Genomic DNA, 16,267 nt, shown 5'->3' with positions numbered 1-16,267 from the left:
GTTAAGTTTGCTAAAAACAAACGCAGTTGACAGTGAGAGGACGTTTCTTTTTTTGAGAGTATATAATAGCGGTTTGTTAGTGATATGCAGATGGAGGTCTATACCTCAGCTATAGCCTACACATCCTAGATGACCAGCCTAAACCTGTTCAGATCAGTTCCCATAACGTTACAGGCCTACCAGTAGCAGGACAGAGCATGTAGCATAGGCATGATATGTTTCACATTTCCAACAGAGACCATCAGGTTGGTCAGCATGATAAGTGATCATATATCTAACCTACTCTGACTATTGAATGTCTGTAAACGACCTAACTTTCTAATGTAATAGTTCTATGTAGCCTAGACTTACCAGAGTCTGCCCATCTTTCCTTCAAATCAACACATTTACCCTAATTTTAATGTTGCAGAGAAATGTGTCCCACAGTTTCAACAGCCATTTTGTAAGTGCGTAGGCTACACACTTACTTTGTATTTCATATGAGGAAACTGGTGCGGCCGCCTGTTTTCTTGCAGATGAAGTAGCCTCTCATAGGGAACTCATTCAACCAGCCTAAACAACAGTAAATAAAATATGTCAAATGGTTAAAAAAAAACAATGGTGTAAAGAGAATCGTGTCCTCCTAATATAGCCATGTACATTAAAGACAGGTATATTGCTACAGATGTAGGATCTTAATTTGAGCCGGTTTGCTACAGCAGGAAAATAACCCTGAAGCAACACGACATTTGAATTATTATATGGATTATAATGAATTGACATTTTTCAAAAGGGAAAGTGGAAATTACAAACTTCCGAAGACTTTTTAACCCTCAAATAAACAACAAGTTTTAGTTCTCCTTTAACAGGCTGATTAAATTAAGATCCTACATCTGTACAGAACTAGTCTTTATCTAAACCAAGGCAGTTTGCATTGTTAGCAATGATGTTGCAACTGTCAGCTGCTGTAAACCTATGTGATTGGATGTTATAGACCCCCATCCCAGTTTCTTTCCCCATGCTGTAGCCCTCACCAACTGGCCATCTGGCCCATAGAGACTAAAGGACTATACACTCTATGCTGCACACCACATCAAGCCATCTCTGAACTGTACACTACCATCTGGCCCATAGAGACTAAAGGACTATGCACTCTACGCTGCACACCACATCAAGCCATCTCTGAGTGGGAAAGTATTGGGAAGACAGAAAGATAACAGTGAATATGAGACATGGGGGAAGGTATTGGGAAGGTAGAAAGATAACATTGAATTTCCCCCAAGTATCGCAAACAGGAAGTAAAATTAGTCACAAGGTTGTGCTAACTAAAGTAGTGTTGCAAAAGCCTTTCCACCCCACTCTTCCCCATCAGTCTCAAGAACAGAACCTGTGGTTTAATGAAGATACATGTAGATACAACAGAAACAAGATGTGATACTATCTACTTCTCTTTTACCAGAACAGAGACATTTCCCAGAGGAGGCTGGTGGGAAGAGCTATAGGAGGACGGGTTCATTTTTAAAGACTTTTGTTTTTATCTTTTTAATGACAGATCATAGAAACATGCTGTTTTCACAAACAGAAAAGTATTTTGAGCCTTGTTACCCATTTTTTTCACACCTGTTCCCCATTTAATCTGCCAAGACAATGCGCCACTAATGAGTCTCTCTTTCCTCACTGAATAAATGACAAATGGATGAATGGACGATAGTTTTGCACCTTACTTCACAATTGAATTTAAATGAGGCTTAACTGAATGATAAGGAGGGTGCAGATGTTGAATTCATTTAGAACAATAGTGTAATGATGAGTTTGTGTTATGCCTGTTTATCAGCAGCAAATCATTTGACCACACGCCTTGTGGGTTGATACATTTCTCTTTTATGTTTTACTTTGTAAAAATAAACTGTTACAGGTCTGTTTTGTTTACTATAAGTCTATTACTAATTAAATGTATTGTATTGGGAAACGAAAACATGCTATGTGTTGCAGTCAACACAATCTCACACTCAATCCGTGCAAATATGTACAAAAAGCATGCATTTTTGTGTGGCTGATTTTGTGTGAAAATACACATTTTGTACGACTTCATTCATAGGAAAATACATTTTTTGGGGGCGAATTAAGCCACACAAAAACGCACAAAATCTGCTAAAATACTTTTTGTACATATTTGCTCTAATTGAGTGTGAGAATGTGTTGCAAAACGTATGCCTTTAGAATTACGCAAAACATATCATTGACTACCGAAGTTGATGAGTGAACAAATGATGCCAGTCAGCCTGCACAGCCGGCCCATCAAAACTACACCTAAACTATACCAAAACTCATTTCACACATAATAAGAGTTAGCCTATAGACCAGATTACATTGACAATAATCTGATGAGTGACAATATTATCAGTTGTCAAATTGTACATGAAGAGATGGACGCATCTTGTAATTGACAGATGCAGGGAAAGGAGCATCTCTTTATCAAATCCTCCTTCAGAGTCACATGCAGGTAAAACATTGTGATTTCTATATAGTGCTGTATCTGAAAGAGCATATTCTGCAGTTTCTATGACACTTACCTTTATCAAATAACTCTCAACATTCAAGAGGTGCAGCTCTATTTCCAAATGTTACTTTTCTCAACAATATCTGTCAATGTATTTATCACATGACCACTCCAGCGGCAGCATTGCTCTGGCAACTAAGCATAAACTAGTAACATAATCAAGTTAAAATATGCTGTTCTGTCGTCAATGGATGAATGGCCAATAGAAACCAGATAGAAACTGATAATGGTGCATGTGACTTCAGTTTTGGTTAGCCGCCGATGTCGAAACCTACTTGCTCAGTGTCTTTCCATATCTGGGGAAAGATGAAACCAGGCCAGCGGGTGAGAGACTGTCTGACTGTGGTTTTGAGACACGTGGAGCCTTACATGGGCAAAGGCAGAAATGGGACCATGGACAGCTTCTTCACATCAATTTCCCTGTCAGACAAGTTGATTGCAAAGAAGACTATCCTGCTCAGAACAGTGAACAAACAAAGGCAGAAGCTGCTGGTAAAGCAACACTCACGGTGTGATGGAGAGTGGTAAAGCAACACTCACGGTGCGATGGAGAGTGGTAAAGCAACACTCACAGTGTGATGGAGAGTGGTAAAGCAACACTCACAGTGTGATGGAGAGTGGTAAAGCAACACTCACGGTGTGATGGAAAGTGGTAAAGCAACACTCACGGTGTGATGGAGAGTGGTAAAGCAACACTCACGGTGTGATGGAGAGTGGTAAAGCAACACTCACGGTGTGATGGAAAGTGGTAGAGCAACACTCACGGTGTGATGGAAAGTGGTAAAGCAACACTCACGGTGTGATGGAGAGTGGTAAAGCAACACTCACGGTGTGATGGAGAGTGGTAAAGCAACACTCACGGTGTGATGGAGAGTGGTAAAGCAACACTCACGGTGTGATGGAGAGTGGTAAAGCAACACTCACGGTGTACAGATGTAAAATAAACAAGTGTTAGCTTCCTCAGCACCATGCAACAGGCACCATGCACCCCACTGTTGCCACTGGCAGTGACCAGAAGAAGAAACCGGAGACAGTGACAGACTACAATCACACAAAGGTATATACAGTATCTCTACCATATACAGATAGCCTTCCCATCAGCCAAACACCAAATAGGATCCCCTTTAGTTATATTACATTCATATTATTACTATTAGTATTATCATTCTATATAATTATAACCTTTTCTATTCTATTTTATTTTATGTAAAAGCTTGGTGTGGATGCTAGACCAGATGTCCAGACTGTACTCTGTAAAAGGGGGTACTCTCCTTGGCCTGTTGACTGTACTCTGTAAAAGGGGGTACTCTCCTCTGGCCTGTTGACTGTACTCTGTAAAAGGGGGTACTCTCCTCTGGCCTGTTGACTGTACTCTGTAAAAGGGGGTACTCTCCTCTGGCCTGTTGACTGTACTCTGTAAAAGGGGGTACTCTCCTCTGGCCTGTTGACTGTACTCTGTAAAAGGGGGTACTCTCCTCTGGCCTGTTGACTGTTCTCTGTAAAAGGGGGTACTCTCCTCTGGCCTGTTGACTGTACTCTGTAAAAGGGGGTACTCTCCTCTGGCCTGTTGACTGTTCTCTGTAAAAGGGGGTACTCTCCTCTGGACTGTTGACTGTACTCTGTAAAAGGGGGTACTCTCCTCTGGCCTGTTGACTGTACTCTGTAAAAGGGGGTACTCTCCTCTGGCCTGTTGACTGTACTCTGTAAAAGCGGGTACTCTCCTCTGGCCTGTTGACTGTACTCTGTAAAAGGGGGTACTCTCCTCTGGCCTGTTGACTGTTCTCTGTAAAAGTGGGTACTCTCCTCTGGCCTGTTGCGGTGTTCTACAATGTGCTCGACATGACTGCTATCAACACGTGTTGTACAAGCAATGCCTTGACAAGACAGTCAGCAGGAGACATTTCATCATGGATCTGGCATGTGAGCTTGGTGAGAACCACATGAAGAGAGAGAAGCTACAGTCACCAAGCAGGCCGCCAAGACAGCAGATCCTGCTTTCCCTCTTCCCCAAGAACCACAGCTTCCACTGGGGAAAAAGACACAACTTTATTAAATTATGTTTTCTAGGTGGAAGGTTTACCCTGTGTATGAGATTAAAATGTATCAGCTGGTGATTAGGATTGTTAGATGAACCCACTAAGTTCCTGATGAACTCAACTGGTGAGCCTCTTTAGCAGCTAGTTCCATGGACACACTGATTTCAATGTCCTTTGCCAAGGTCAGATGACTTTCAGTCAACAGTCTCTTTTGTGTAGCTTCACTCCGTAGCCCACATACTAGTCTGTCTCTAATGATGTCATTTAGAACAGCATAAACTCAGTGCTCTGATAGTTTCTTTAATGCAGAAGCAAACATTGTTACTTATTCTCCCTCTTCCTGATGTCTCCTGTGGAACCTGAACCTTTCAGCATTAACTAGTGGTTCTGGTGAAAATTGTCCTTTAAATATCTCCACAATATCCCCATACGTCTTATTACCTGTTCTGTCTGGCTGTAGCAGGCTGCCTAGTAAATTAAATGTCTTTGGCCCCATTACACTAAAACATGGAGGCACAATGTTGTCCTCATCCATGTCTGTTCTGTATATGAGCTCCACTGCTCAATACTTTCATCAAACTGTCCAATGTTTCCAACAATTCCAGCCATTTTTCGTTTCTCAATAAGCTCCTGATTGTCACTCACTTCAATATTGTCCTCAACCAAAGCAATATTTTCCTCAGTCACGTGATCTTCATTCACTTCACGCACTGACGTTTCCTCCTCAAATTCGCTCTTTTAGCAGATTTAATTCCAACGTTCGTCTTCACAGTTGAATATTTTCTTGTTTTAAAAATGTACGTTCAGCCAGAGGCACACTCCAACATTCAGACAATTTACAAACAAAGCATTTGTGTTTAGTGAGTCTGCCAGATCAGAGGCAGTAGGGATGTTCTCTTGATAAGTGTGTGAATTGGACAATTTTCTGTCCTGCTAAGCATTCAAAATGTAACGAGTACTTTTGGGTGTCAGGGAAAGTGAATGGAGTAAAAAGTACATTATTTTCTTTAGGAATGTAGTGAAGTAAAAGTAAAAGTAGTCAAAAATATAAATAGTAAAGTCAAGTACAGATACCCCCCAAAAACTACTTAAGTAGTACTTTAAAAGTATTTTTACTTAAGTACTTTACACCACTGGTTAACACTCTTTCTTAGCTAGCTCGACTATGCACTTGCCTCTGCTATCAATACACGGTGATAACATTAGCCTAGACTGTACCACAGAAAATAACATTTTTAAACAGTTTTAAAAACCCACTTCTTCCAGACAGAATAGTTCCTGTAGATTCAGACTTACTCATCGCCAATCTTTTGTTATGTCTCGTGGGTTTTATAACCACGTCTGTACAACAATTCAATAATGATGAGACGGGAGACAGGAATCAGTTCAACCATTTATCTGGAACGTGATCATCTCAACACATACAAACCCCCATGATGCTCTGCAGCACAACCCCAAAATACAACAAATACATAAATAAGTAAATGGACACGAAACAAAACTCATAGAGGAATTTAAATGTTCAGTTGTAGAAAGTAGGGCCATGGTATAGGGTCAGAAAGGTCAGTATGTTTGATAACTGGTTACAGAGGTGACATAACAAGCATAAGGTCCATTATAACACAGTGAAGTAGAGGTGGGAGCTAAAAGCAGACATGGACAGTGAGACGGTGTGAGGAGGTCAGGGGTGAAACACTAGATCAGGACAGGTAGAAATGGCAGGGCTGGAAATAGACACAGAGACACATTCTGATCATGGCTCAGACCTGACCTGAGACACCCAAACAGAAGATGCCATAGCAAAGTCCTGTCCAGTAGGCTATATGGGATTTCCTTTCATCAAAATACAACACATGGAAATGTGTCCTGTGTGTGTGTGTGTCCAGCATGTGTGTGTGTGTCCAGTGTGTGTGTGTGTGTGTGTGTGTGTCCAGTGTGTGTGTGTATGTCCAGTGTGTGTGTGTGTGTGTGTGTGTGTGTCCAGTGTGTGTCCAGTGTGTGTCCAGTGTGTGTGTGTGTGTCAAGTGTGTGTTTCCAGTGTGTGTGTGTTCAGTGTGTGTGTGTTCATTGTGTGTGTGTGTCTAGTGTGTGTATGTGTGTTCAGTGTGTGTGTGTGTGTCCAGTGTGTGTGTGTGTGTCCAGTGTGTGTGTGTGTGTGTTCAGTGTGTGTGTGTGTCTAGTGTGTGTATGTATGTTCAGTGTGTGTGTGTGTGTGTGTGTTCAGTGTGTGTGTGTCCAGTGTGTGTGTGTGTGTCCAGTGTGTGTGTGCAGTGTGTGTGTCTAGTGTGTGTGTGTGTGTGTGTGTGTGTGTGTGTTCAGTGTGTTTGTGTTTGTGTGTGTGTGTGTGTGTGTGTCCAGTATATGTGTGTGTGTGTGTCCGGTGTGTGTGTGTTTGTTTGTCCTGCGTGTGTGTGTCCAGTGTGTGTGTGTGTTTGTGTGTGTGTGTGTGCAGTGTGTGTGTGTGTGTCCAGTGTTTGTGTGTCTAGTGTGTGTGTGTGTGTGTCCAGTGTGAGTCTGTCCAGTGTGTGTGTGTCCAGTGTGTGTGTGTGTGTTTGTCCAGTGTGTGTGTTTGTGTGTGTGTCCAGTGTGTGTGTGTGTGTATGTGTGTTTGTGTATGTCCAGTGTGTGTGTCCAGTGTGTGTGTGTTCAGTGTGTGTGTGTACATTGTGTGTGTGTGTGTGTGTGTGTCCAGTGTGAGTGTGTCCAGTGTGTGTGTGTGTGCAGTGTGTGTGTGTCCAGTGTGTGTTTGTCCGGTGTGTGTGTGTGTGTCCAGTGTGTGTACAGTGTGTGTGTGTGTGTGTCTAGTGTGTGTGTGTGTGTGTGTGTGTGTGTGTGTGTGTGTGTGTGTGTGTCCAGTGTGTCTGTTTGTCCAGTGTGTGTGTATGTGTGTGTGTCTTTCTGTGTGTCCACTGTGTGTGTGTGTCCAGTGTGTTTGTGTCCAGTGTGTGTGTTCAGTGTGTGTGTGTGTCCAGTGTGTGTGTGTTTGTGTGTGTGTGTGTTCAGTGTGTGTGTGTCCAGTGTGTGTGTGCAGTGTGTGTGTGTGTGTGTGTGTGTGTGTGTGTGTGTGTGTCTGTGTGTGTGTTCAGTGTATGTGTGTGTGTGTCCGGTTTGTGTGTGTGTGTTTGTCCTGCGTGTGTGTGTCCAGTGTGTGTGTGTGTGTGTGTGTGTGTGTGTCCAGTGTGTGTGTGTGTGTCCAGTGTGAGTGTGTCCAGTGTGTGTGTGTCCAGTGTGTGTGTGTTTGTCCTGTGTGTATGTTTGTGTGTGTGTCCAGTGTGTGTGTGTGTATGTGTGTTTGTGTGTGTCCAGTGTGTGTGTGTTCAGTTTGTGTGTGTGTACAGTGTGTGTGTGTGTGTCTAGTGTGTGTGTGTGTCCAGTGTGAGTGTGTCCAGTGTGTGTGTGTGTGTCCAGTGTGTGTGTGTCCAGTGTGTGTTTGTCCAGTGTATGTGTGTGTCCGGTGTGTGTGTGTGTGTGTGTGTGTGTGTCCAGTGTGTGTGTGTGTCCAGTGTGTGTGTGTACAGTGTGTGTGTGTGTGTGTGTGTGTGTGTGTGTCCAGTGTGTGTATTTGTCCAGTGTGTGTGTGTGTGTGTGTTTGTGTGTGTCCAGTGTGTGTGTGTGTGTGTGTGTGTGTGTGTGTGTGTGTGTGTGTGTGTGTGTGTGTGTGTGTGTGTGTGTGTGTGTGTGTGTGTGTGTGTGTGTTTGTGTGTGTCCACTGTGTGTGTGTGTCCAGTGTGTTTGTGTCCAGTGTGTGTGTTCAGTGTGTGTCCAGTGTGTGTGTGTGTGTCAGTGTTACCATGGTTATTATTTACAGGGACACTGAGGAGTCAACATGAAGCCTAAACCCTGGATAGAGGGTCTCAGTGAATGTGGAGTGGAATGTGTTCAGGTGGGTCAGTGTGTCAGAGGAGACTCTGTAGAAGGACAGAGTGCCGGCTAGCCAGTCCAGATACACTCCTACTCTGTGGGAGCTGGAGGAGGGGACGTCTATGGTAGTGGACTTTTTATTGTGACAGGCAGAGTAACTGGCTATGTATCTGTCGTCAGAGCAGAGCAGACTCCAGGACTTGTCATTGTATCCAATCACACAGTCATTAGCCCTTCCTCTCCTGCTGATTCCTTTATATGTCACTCCTATATCAACCCCACTCCCACTCCACTCTACCTCCCAGTAACAGCGACCAGTCAGACCCTCTCTACACAGCACCTGTCTACAGAACTCAAATCTCTCTGGGTGATCAGGATACGGCTGCTTCTCTCTCCTCCATGTCACCTTTCTGTTCTCCTCAGACAGAGAGAGGAGTCTGTTTACTGTGTTTGGGTCCAGTGTGAGATCACAGACATCTGATGGATGAAACCAGACACAATATTAGAAATCATCATCATCCTGAACACACACACACACACACAGCCTGAACACACACACACACACACACTGAACACATATACACAAAAACACACACCCTGAACACACACACATTAACATACACACATCCTGAACACACACACACACACACACACACACAGCCTGAACACACACACACACACACACACACACACACACACACACACACACACACACACACACACACACACACATCCTGAACACAAACACACAAACACACACACATCCTGAACACTCACACACACACACAAACACACACATCCTGAACACACACACACATCCTGAACACACACACACACACACAAACACACACATCCTGAACACACACACACAAACACACACACATCCTGAACACACACACACACACACACACACACACACATCCTGAACACACACACACAAACACACACACATCCTGAACACACACACACAAACACCCTGGACACACACACCTTGAACACACACACACCTTCATGCATGAACACACAAAAGTAACACGAACACATCCTGAACACACACACACACTGGACACACACACACACACAGACACACACATTGTCAAAGCAACTCTTTGTAAACTTTGGTGTCCCTGATTTGTGCTTCTGTAGAACTACAGCTGATATTTAATATGACCAAGTAAGTAATGATGGTGGTCTTTGACTTTGACTTCACTTGAATTAAGACTTATTCTTAGTCATATTCTTCACAGCAGTCAACACTCACATTTTCTAAGTCCAGGTTTCATTGTGTTCTCTCCACCATGTTCCACACTGTAGCGGTAAGCAGAAGAACAGACAGTCATTGAGGGATACACCTGAACTCACACACACACACACACACACACACACACACACACACACACACACACACACACACACACACACACACACACACACACACACACACACACACACACACACACACACACACACACACAGTCTTTATATAACTTAGTCCAAGTGGTGGTCAGAATGTTTGTCTTAACTAGCCTGATAAATCCAACATGTCTGATATGAACATTGACGTAAACCCTCTACATACTTGAGTTTCTCCAATCTGCAGTGTGGATCCTCCAGTCCAGCAGAGAGCAGTCTGACTCCTGAGTCTCCTGGGTGATTGTAGCTCAGGTCCAGCTCTCTCAGGTGTGAGGGGTTTGACTTCAGAGCTGAGACCAGAGAAGCACAGCCTTCCTCTGTGACTAGACAGCCTGACAGCCTGCAAAGAGTCAAATCATATTAAAATCACACTGCTATTCTTTGGTGGTGAAAATAGTGGCAGTATATTTTTTCAACATTTTCAGATATATCAGTGTCCTGAAACCTGCCATATCTATTCATAAATGAATGTATCATTATTAGAAATGATAAATTATCAAAGTATTACTTGTAGATAGAAAAATGCATATGACAAATATTTGAGTAGACTGACCAGAGCAGTTTAAAAAGCAGTATCAGTCAAAAGACAGACAGTGAGGTATCAGATTTAGATTGTATTGAGTATACAGTCCACACCATATCTAGTTTGACAGTGAAGCTAACATTTTAAATGTGGCTCTATACTCCAGCATTTTGGTATTGAGATCAAATGTTTCATTTGAGGTGACAGTATATAATGTCACCTTTTATTTGAGGGTATTTTAATACATATCTGTTTCAACATTTAGAAATGAAAGCACTTTATGTATCTAGTCCCCCATTTGATGAAGTCAAACATATTCTGACCAATTCACTTATAGTGTATTAAAGTAGTGAAAAGTTGAGTATTTGGTCCAATATTCCTTGAACACAATGACTACATCAAGCTGACTCAAACTTGTTGGTTGCATTTGCAGTTTGTTTTGGGTTATGTTTTGCCCAATATTAAAATGGTTGATGATAACTGGAGTAATTTTCTGTCTAAGTGAGTAGATAACATGTTTCTAAACACTACTAAATTAATCCTGATGATGCCATGATTAAGAAAGATCATGAATGAATCATGAATAATGAGTGAGAAAGTTACAGAGGCTACAACAAAACATGCTAACCTCTCACCATTACCAATAACAGAGGGGGAATGATCCTTGTTCCTCTGTAACTTTCTCATTCATCATCATTCACGATTCATTCATGATTATTCATAATCATGGTAGCATCCACATGAATGTAGAAGTGTTCAGAAACATCTTCTATTCTTACTGACAATACAAGTGAAGTGACTCCAAAATGACAGGACATTATTCACCATTCAGTTTCTATTAGGAAAAACATAATCTAAAACACAACCAAGACAAACTGCAAATGTATTCAACAAGTTTGTAGAATCACAAGCTTGATGTAATCACTGCAGGTAAAGAATATGGGACCAAATACTAAAACCAGAAATCTTTCTGATTGAGAAGGGGTCAAATACTTATTTCCCTCATTAAAATGCAAATCAATTTATAACATTTTTGACATGCGTTTTTCTGGATTTTTTTGTTGTTATTCTGTCTCTCACTGTTCAAATAAACCTACCATTAAAATTATAGACTGATCATGTCTTTGTCAGTGGGCAAACGTACAAAATCAGCAGGGGATCAAATACTTTTTTCCCTCACTGTATATGTATGAAAATCTTTAAATAAAAGGTGACATTCTGTACTGTTGCATAATATGAAACATTGTATCTAAAAACTAAATTTAAAACTGTAAGCTTCACTGTCCAAACACATATGGTGTGGACTATGTGTGCCTGGTAAACACATGTGGATCTGGTGAACAGTTATCACTTGTTGACCAACTACAGGAATACTGACCTCAGAGTCTCCAGTTTACAGTGGGGATTCCCCAGGACAGCAGAGAGCAGCTTCACTCCTGAATCCTTCAGGTCATTGTTACTCAGATCCAGCTCTCTCAGGTGTGAGGGGTTTGACTTCAGAGCTGAGACCAGAGAAGCACAGCCTTCCTCTGTGACTCCACAGCCTGACAGCCTGCAAAGAGATTATCATGATTTCACAAACTGTTAATTTAACACCAGTAGTGTAGAAGGACAATGGCAGATGCATTTGGTTTATTCTCTTAAACAACTTATAGATTCATCTTCCGTCTCCTAGAATTGAATGGTCATATTGTTATACTAATGTGAACATCAATGCATTGATTCAATATGTTATTCAATAATACACATGTCTCTAAACTGAATATTTCTTCCTGATGATTAGTACTTAAATGTCATTTTATGTACTCACAGAGCAGCTCTGGAGGCTTTGACCACTGGCAGCAGCCTCAGAAGACCTTCCTCTGATCTGGAGTATTTCTTCAGGTCAAACACATCCAGCTCCTTTTCTGAAGTCAGCAACACAAAGACCAGAGCTGACCACTGTGCAGGTGACAGTTCTTCTTCTGAGAGACTTCCTGAGCTCAGGTAGCTTTGGATCTCCTCCACTAGAGAATGGTCATTCAGTTCATTCAGACAGTGGAACAGATTGATGCACCTCTCTGGAGAGGGATTCTTCCTGATCTTCTCCTTGATGTACTTGACTGTTTCTTCATGGCTCTGTGAGCTGCTTCTTGTCTTTGTCAGGAGACCTCGTAAGTGCTTCTGATTGGACTCCAGTGAGAGGCCCAGTAGGAAGCGGAGGAACAGGTCCAGGTTTCCGGTCTCACTTTGTAAGGCTTTATCCACAGCACTCTTGTAGACAGTAACTTCAGTAACTTGCGGTTTGGCCATTAGATTCTCATTGTTGTTGATGAATGAGAGGAACACATATACAGCAGCCAGAAACTCCTGAATGCTCAGATGCACGAAGCAGTACACCTTGTCCTGGTACAGCACACATTCCTCTTTAAAGATCTGTGTGCACAATCCTGAGTACACTGAGGCTTCATTGACATCAATGCCAGCCTCTTTCAGGTCTTCTTCATAGAAAATCTGATTGCCATTCACAAGCTGTTGAAAAGCCAGTTTTCCCAGTGACAGAATGCTCTCTTTATTCCAGTGTGGACCTGTCTCTTCTTTCCCAAGATACTTTTCATTCTTCTGTTTGGTATGAAACTCCACAAGGTGTGAGTACATCTCAGTCAGAGTCTTGGGCATCTCTTCTGTCTTGTGTTTCAACATGTGTTCAAGGATTATTGCAGAAATCCAACAGAAGACTGGAATGTGGCACATGATGTGGAGGCTCCTTGATGTCTTTATGTGTGAGATGATTCTGTTGGCCAGGTCCTGATCACTGAATCTCTTCCTGAAGTACTCCTCCTTCTGTGGGTCATTGAACCCTCGTACCTCTGTCACCTGGTCAACACACACTGAAGGGATCTTATTGGCTGCTGCAGGTCGGGTAGTTATCCAGAGGAGAGCAGAGGGAAGCAGATTTTCCTTGATGAGATTTGTCAGCAGAACATCCACTGAGGTTGACTCAGTGACGTCACAACAAATCTTGTTCTTCTGGAAGTCTAAGGGCAGTCGGCACTCATCCAGACCATCAAAGATGAACAGAACTTTGTACTTGTCGTAGTTGGAGATTCTTGATTCTTTGGTTTCCACTGAGAAGTGATTGAGAAGTTTAATGAAAGTGTGTTCATCCCCGTTCATCAAATTCAGCTCCCGAAAAGGGAATGAAAATACAAATTGGACATCCTGATTTGCTTTTCCTTCAGCCCAGTCCAGAATGAACTTCTGCACAGAGACTGTTTTTCCAATGCCAGCGACTCCCTTTGTCAGCACAGTTCTGATAAGTTTGTCTTGTCCAGTTAAGGGTTTGAAGATGTCGTTACATTTGATTGCAGTCTCTGGTCTTGCTTGTTTCCTGGTTGTTGTCTCAATCTGTCTCAGCTCATGTTCATTATTGACCTCTCCTGTTCCACCCTCTGTGATGTAGAGCTCTGTGTAGATCTTATTGAGAAGTGTTGGGTTTCCTTGTTTAGCGATCCCCTCAAATACACATTGAAACTTCTTCTTTAGATTAGATTTGAGTTCACGTTGGCAAATCACAGCAAGCTCATCTGAATGAAAAAATAACACAGAGGATATTAATATTATGTCTGTTTTAATGCCTACAGTATTCTAGGACTGTTATAACATTTTAAATTATAATTATTTCTTCGCTTAACTGTCTGTATAAATGTGTAAATGTTTTCATAATGCATTACAGACTGGTGTAACTGATTATATTATTATTGGTATTATCTCTCTCTCTCTCTCTCTCTGTCTAAATTTAACAACACAACACATTCTTCTGCTACTTGATGAGGTCACTAGGTGTTGTGTTAAGGCTGCTACAATATCATTTAGTTACACAGCTACTTTAGCTGTACTTTAGCTACAGCTTTTAAATGTTCTAAAACAGCATTCAACATGAGGCAGACAGCTCTTACTTTTCTCCAGTGTGTCAGCAAGCTCCTTCTGGTTCATTTTCCTCAGTACGTGCAGTGTGATCTTCAGAGCCCCCTCTCTGGCACTGCTCTCCTGCTTCTCATCTTCAGCATCCACCACTTCCTTATCCTGCTTCTGACTCTCAAAGCCTTCTGGGAGTTCTGGACTAAGAATCCTCTTGATCATCTTCAGCTCGTTCTTCACAAATGTCATAATATTCTCTTCAAGCAACTGAAATAAATCAATTCAATCAGTTAAGCAAGAGACTAAATGCTTTCTCATTAACACATGAATGAATGATTGACAGATCAACTTTACTTGAGGTCAACAAAAACAAATGTACATAACAGGACCACATACACTGAATATGGAGGCCAGGTCTGTTTGATGACTCTGGGAAGACTGACCACTGAGAATCTCTGACTCTGATCTCTCCTGTTGGTTTCTGTGGACAAAACATGAGATTACATTTCCTCATCCAATGAGTGCATGTGCACACACACACACACACACACACACACACACACACACACACAGGGAGGGAATGTTGTGTTAGTTTAATATTGATTCAGGACTATGAAAATGGAAAAAAATAATTAGCCTATGGATTATGAAAACAACAAAAATAAATGGTAAAATGGGAGAGGATAAATTACTAGAGACAGTGTTGTTTAACTCACTGACCATGACCCATGAGTTCTTCTTACCTTTGTTCACTAGAAAAGTCTCCCTCTCTAAAGGATATAGGATGACCCATAGACCAGTCACTCTTCATGGACACACAGCTGGGTACAGGGGAGGCTGGTCTCTCCTGCTTGATTGGGCTTCAACACAACAGAGACAAACATTACATCTCTCATCTACTCTGAGTTCAGATGGGGAAACAAGAGTTTAATTCCAAAACGCTATATATCCATTTTCAGAAATGTTCGTAAATTAGCTTTTATTGTTTGAAGAAATTATGAAAGAGATTGGTGTGTTTTTTCACCATCTAATCATGGTATGGGGTTGTTCAATGACAGACATGTATTTGTTTAAAATCTATCACCTGATGGTTTCATTTCAGAGAGACAAATAATCATGTTTTTTTTGCATAATTTTTTGCATAATGCTACATATCTGCCTCAATCTCAGAGAAATAAGTAGTACTGCTAGGTTTTACACAGTAAAAAAATATATATCTGCCTCACTCTCAGAGAAATAAGTAGTACTGCTAGGTTTTACACAGTAATAATATATCTGCCTCACTCTCAGAGAAATAAGTAGTACTGCTAGGTTTTACACAGTTATAATATATATATATATGCCTCACTCTCAGAGAAATAAGTAGTACTGCTAGGTTTTACACAGTAAAATGTGACCGACCGGCTCGATTCGGTCTTATGTAGCAAAATTTGAAATTGTGTTTTTTACAATGGATAAAAGTACAGACTCAGCTAGAAAAAGGTATATCATACACTATAGATGAGGAACAATGGGAAAGTAATTCTGCTTTGAAAGATGATAAACTTGTAACCTCACTTTTGAGTTGAGTTGAACCTCACTTTTGACTTTGAATGTTATGGTTCACCTACTGGAGAGCTCTTCTTTATCTACAGTGGTATTACTTTGGCAGTAATTTTGAGAAAATGGCTTTTGAATGTCAAATGTAAGGTTTTAAACACAAAAATCATATTACTGTATTTTTGGAGAAAAAAAATTTAAGTATTGATTTCACAAATATTATATTTGTACAGTTCTTTATTAAAAATGTAGTTATTTTTTACATTTGACTGTGTAAAACCTAGCAGTACTACTTATTTCTCTGAGAGTGAGGCAGACATATATTTGATTATTTGTCTATCTGAAATGAAAGCATCAAGTGATAGATTTTAAACAAATACATGTCTGTCATTGAACAACCCCATGCCATGATTAGATAGTGAAAAAACACACCAATCTCTTTCATAATTTCTTTAA

General features: G+C 41.3%; 1 protein-coding gene across 1 annotated transcript; it reads right to left on the bottom strand.

Moving 5' to 3' along the window:
* Positions 1-8,037: 8,037 nt before the first annotated feature.
* On the bottom strand, positions 8,038-13,915 carry LOC311126347 (NLR family CARD domain-containing protein 3-like; the record flags this gene model as incomplete). Its single annotated transcript, XM_084200350.1, has 5 exons — positions 8,038-8,913; positions 9,698-9,788; positions 10,016-10,117; positions 11,906-11,924; positions 12,183-13,915. Coding segments are annotated over 5 exons (2,481 nt in total), but the record flags the coding sequence as incomplete, so codon positions are not given.
* Between the last annotated feature and the right edge of the window lie 2,352 nt (positions 13,916-16,267).

The sequence above is a fragment of the Coregonus lavaretus genome (genome assembly GCF_964263955.1).
Source record: "Coregonus lavaretus genome assembly, contig: HAP1_SCAFFOLD_1866, whole genome shotgun sequence".
NCBI classification, from domain to species: Eukaryota; Metazoa; Chordata; class Actinopteri; order Salmoniformes; family Salmonidae; genus Coregonus; species Coregonus lavaretus.
Note: the sequence above shows the minus strand (reverse complement) of the source record. Positions and strands in the feature narration are given on the sequence as shown.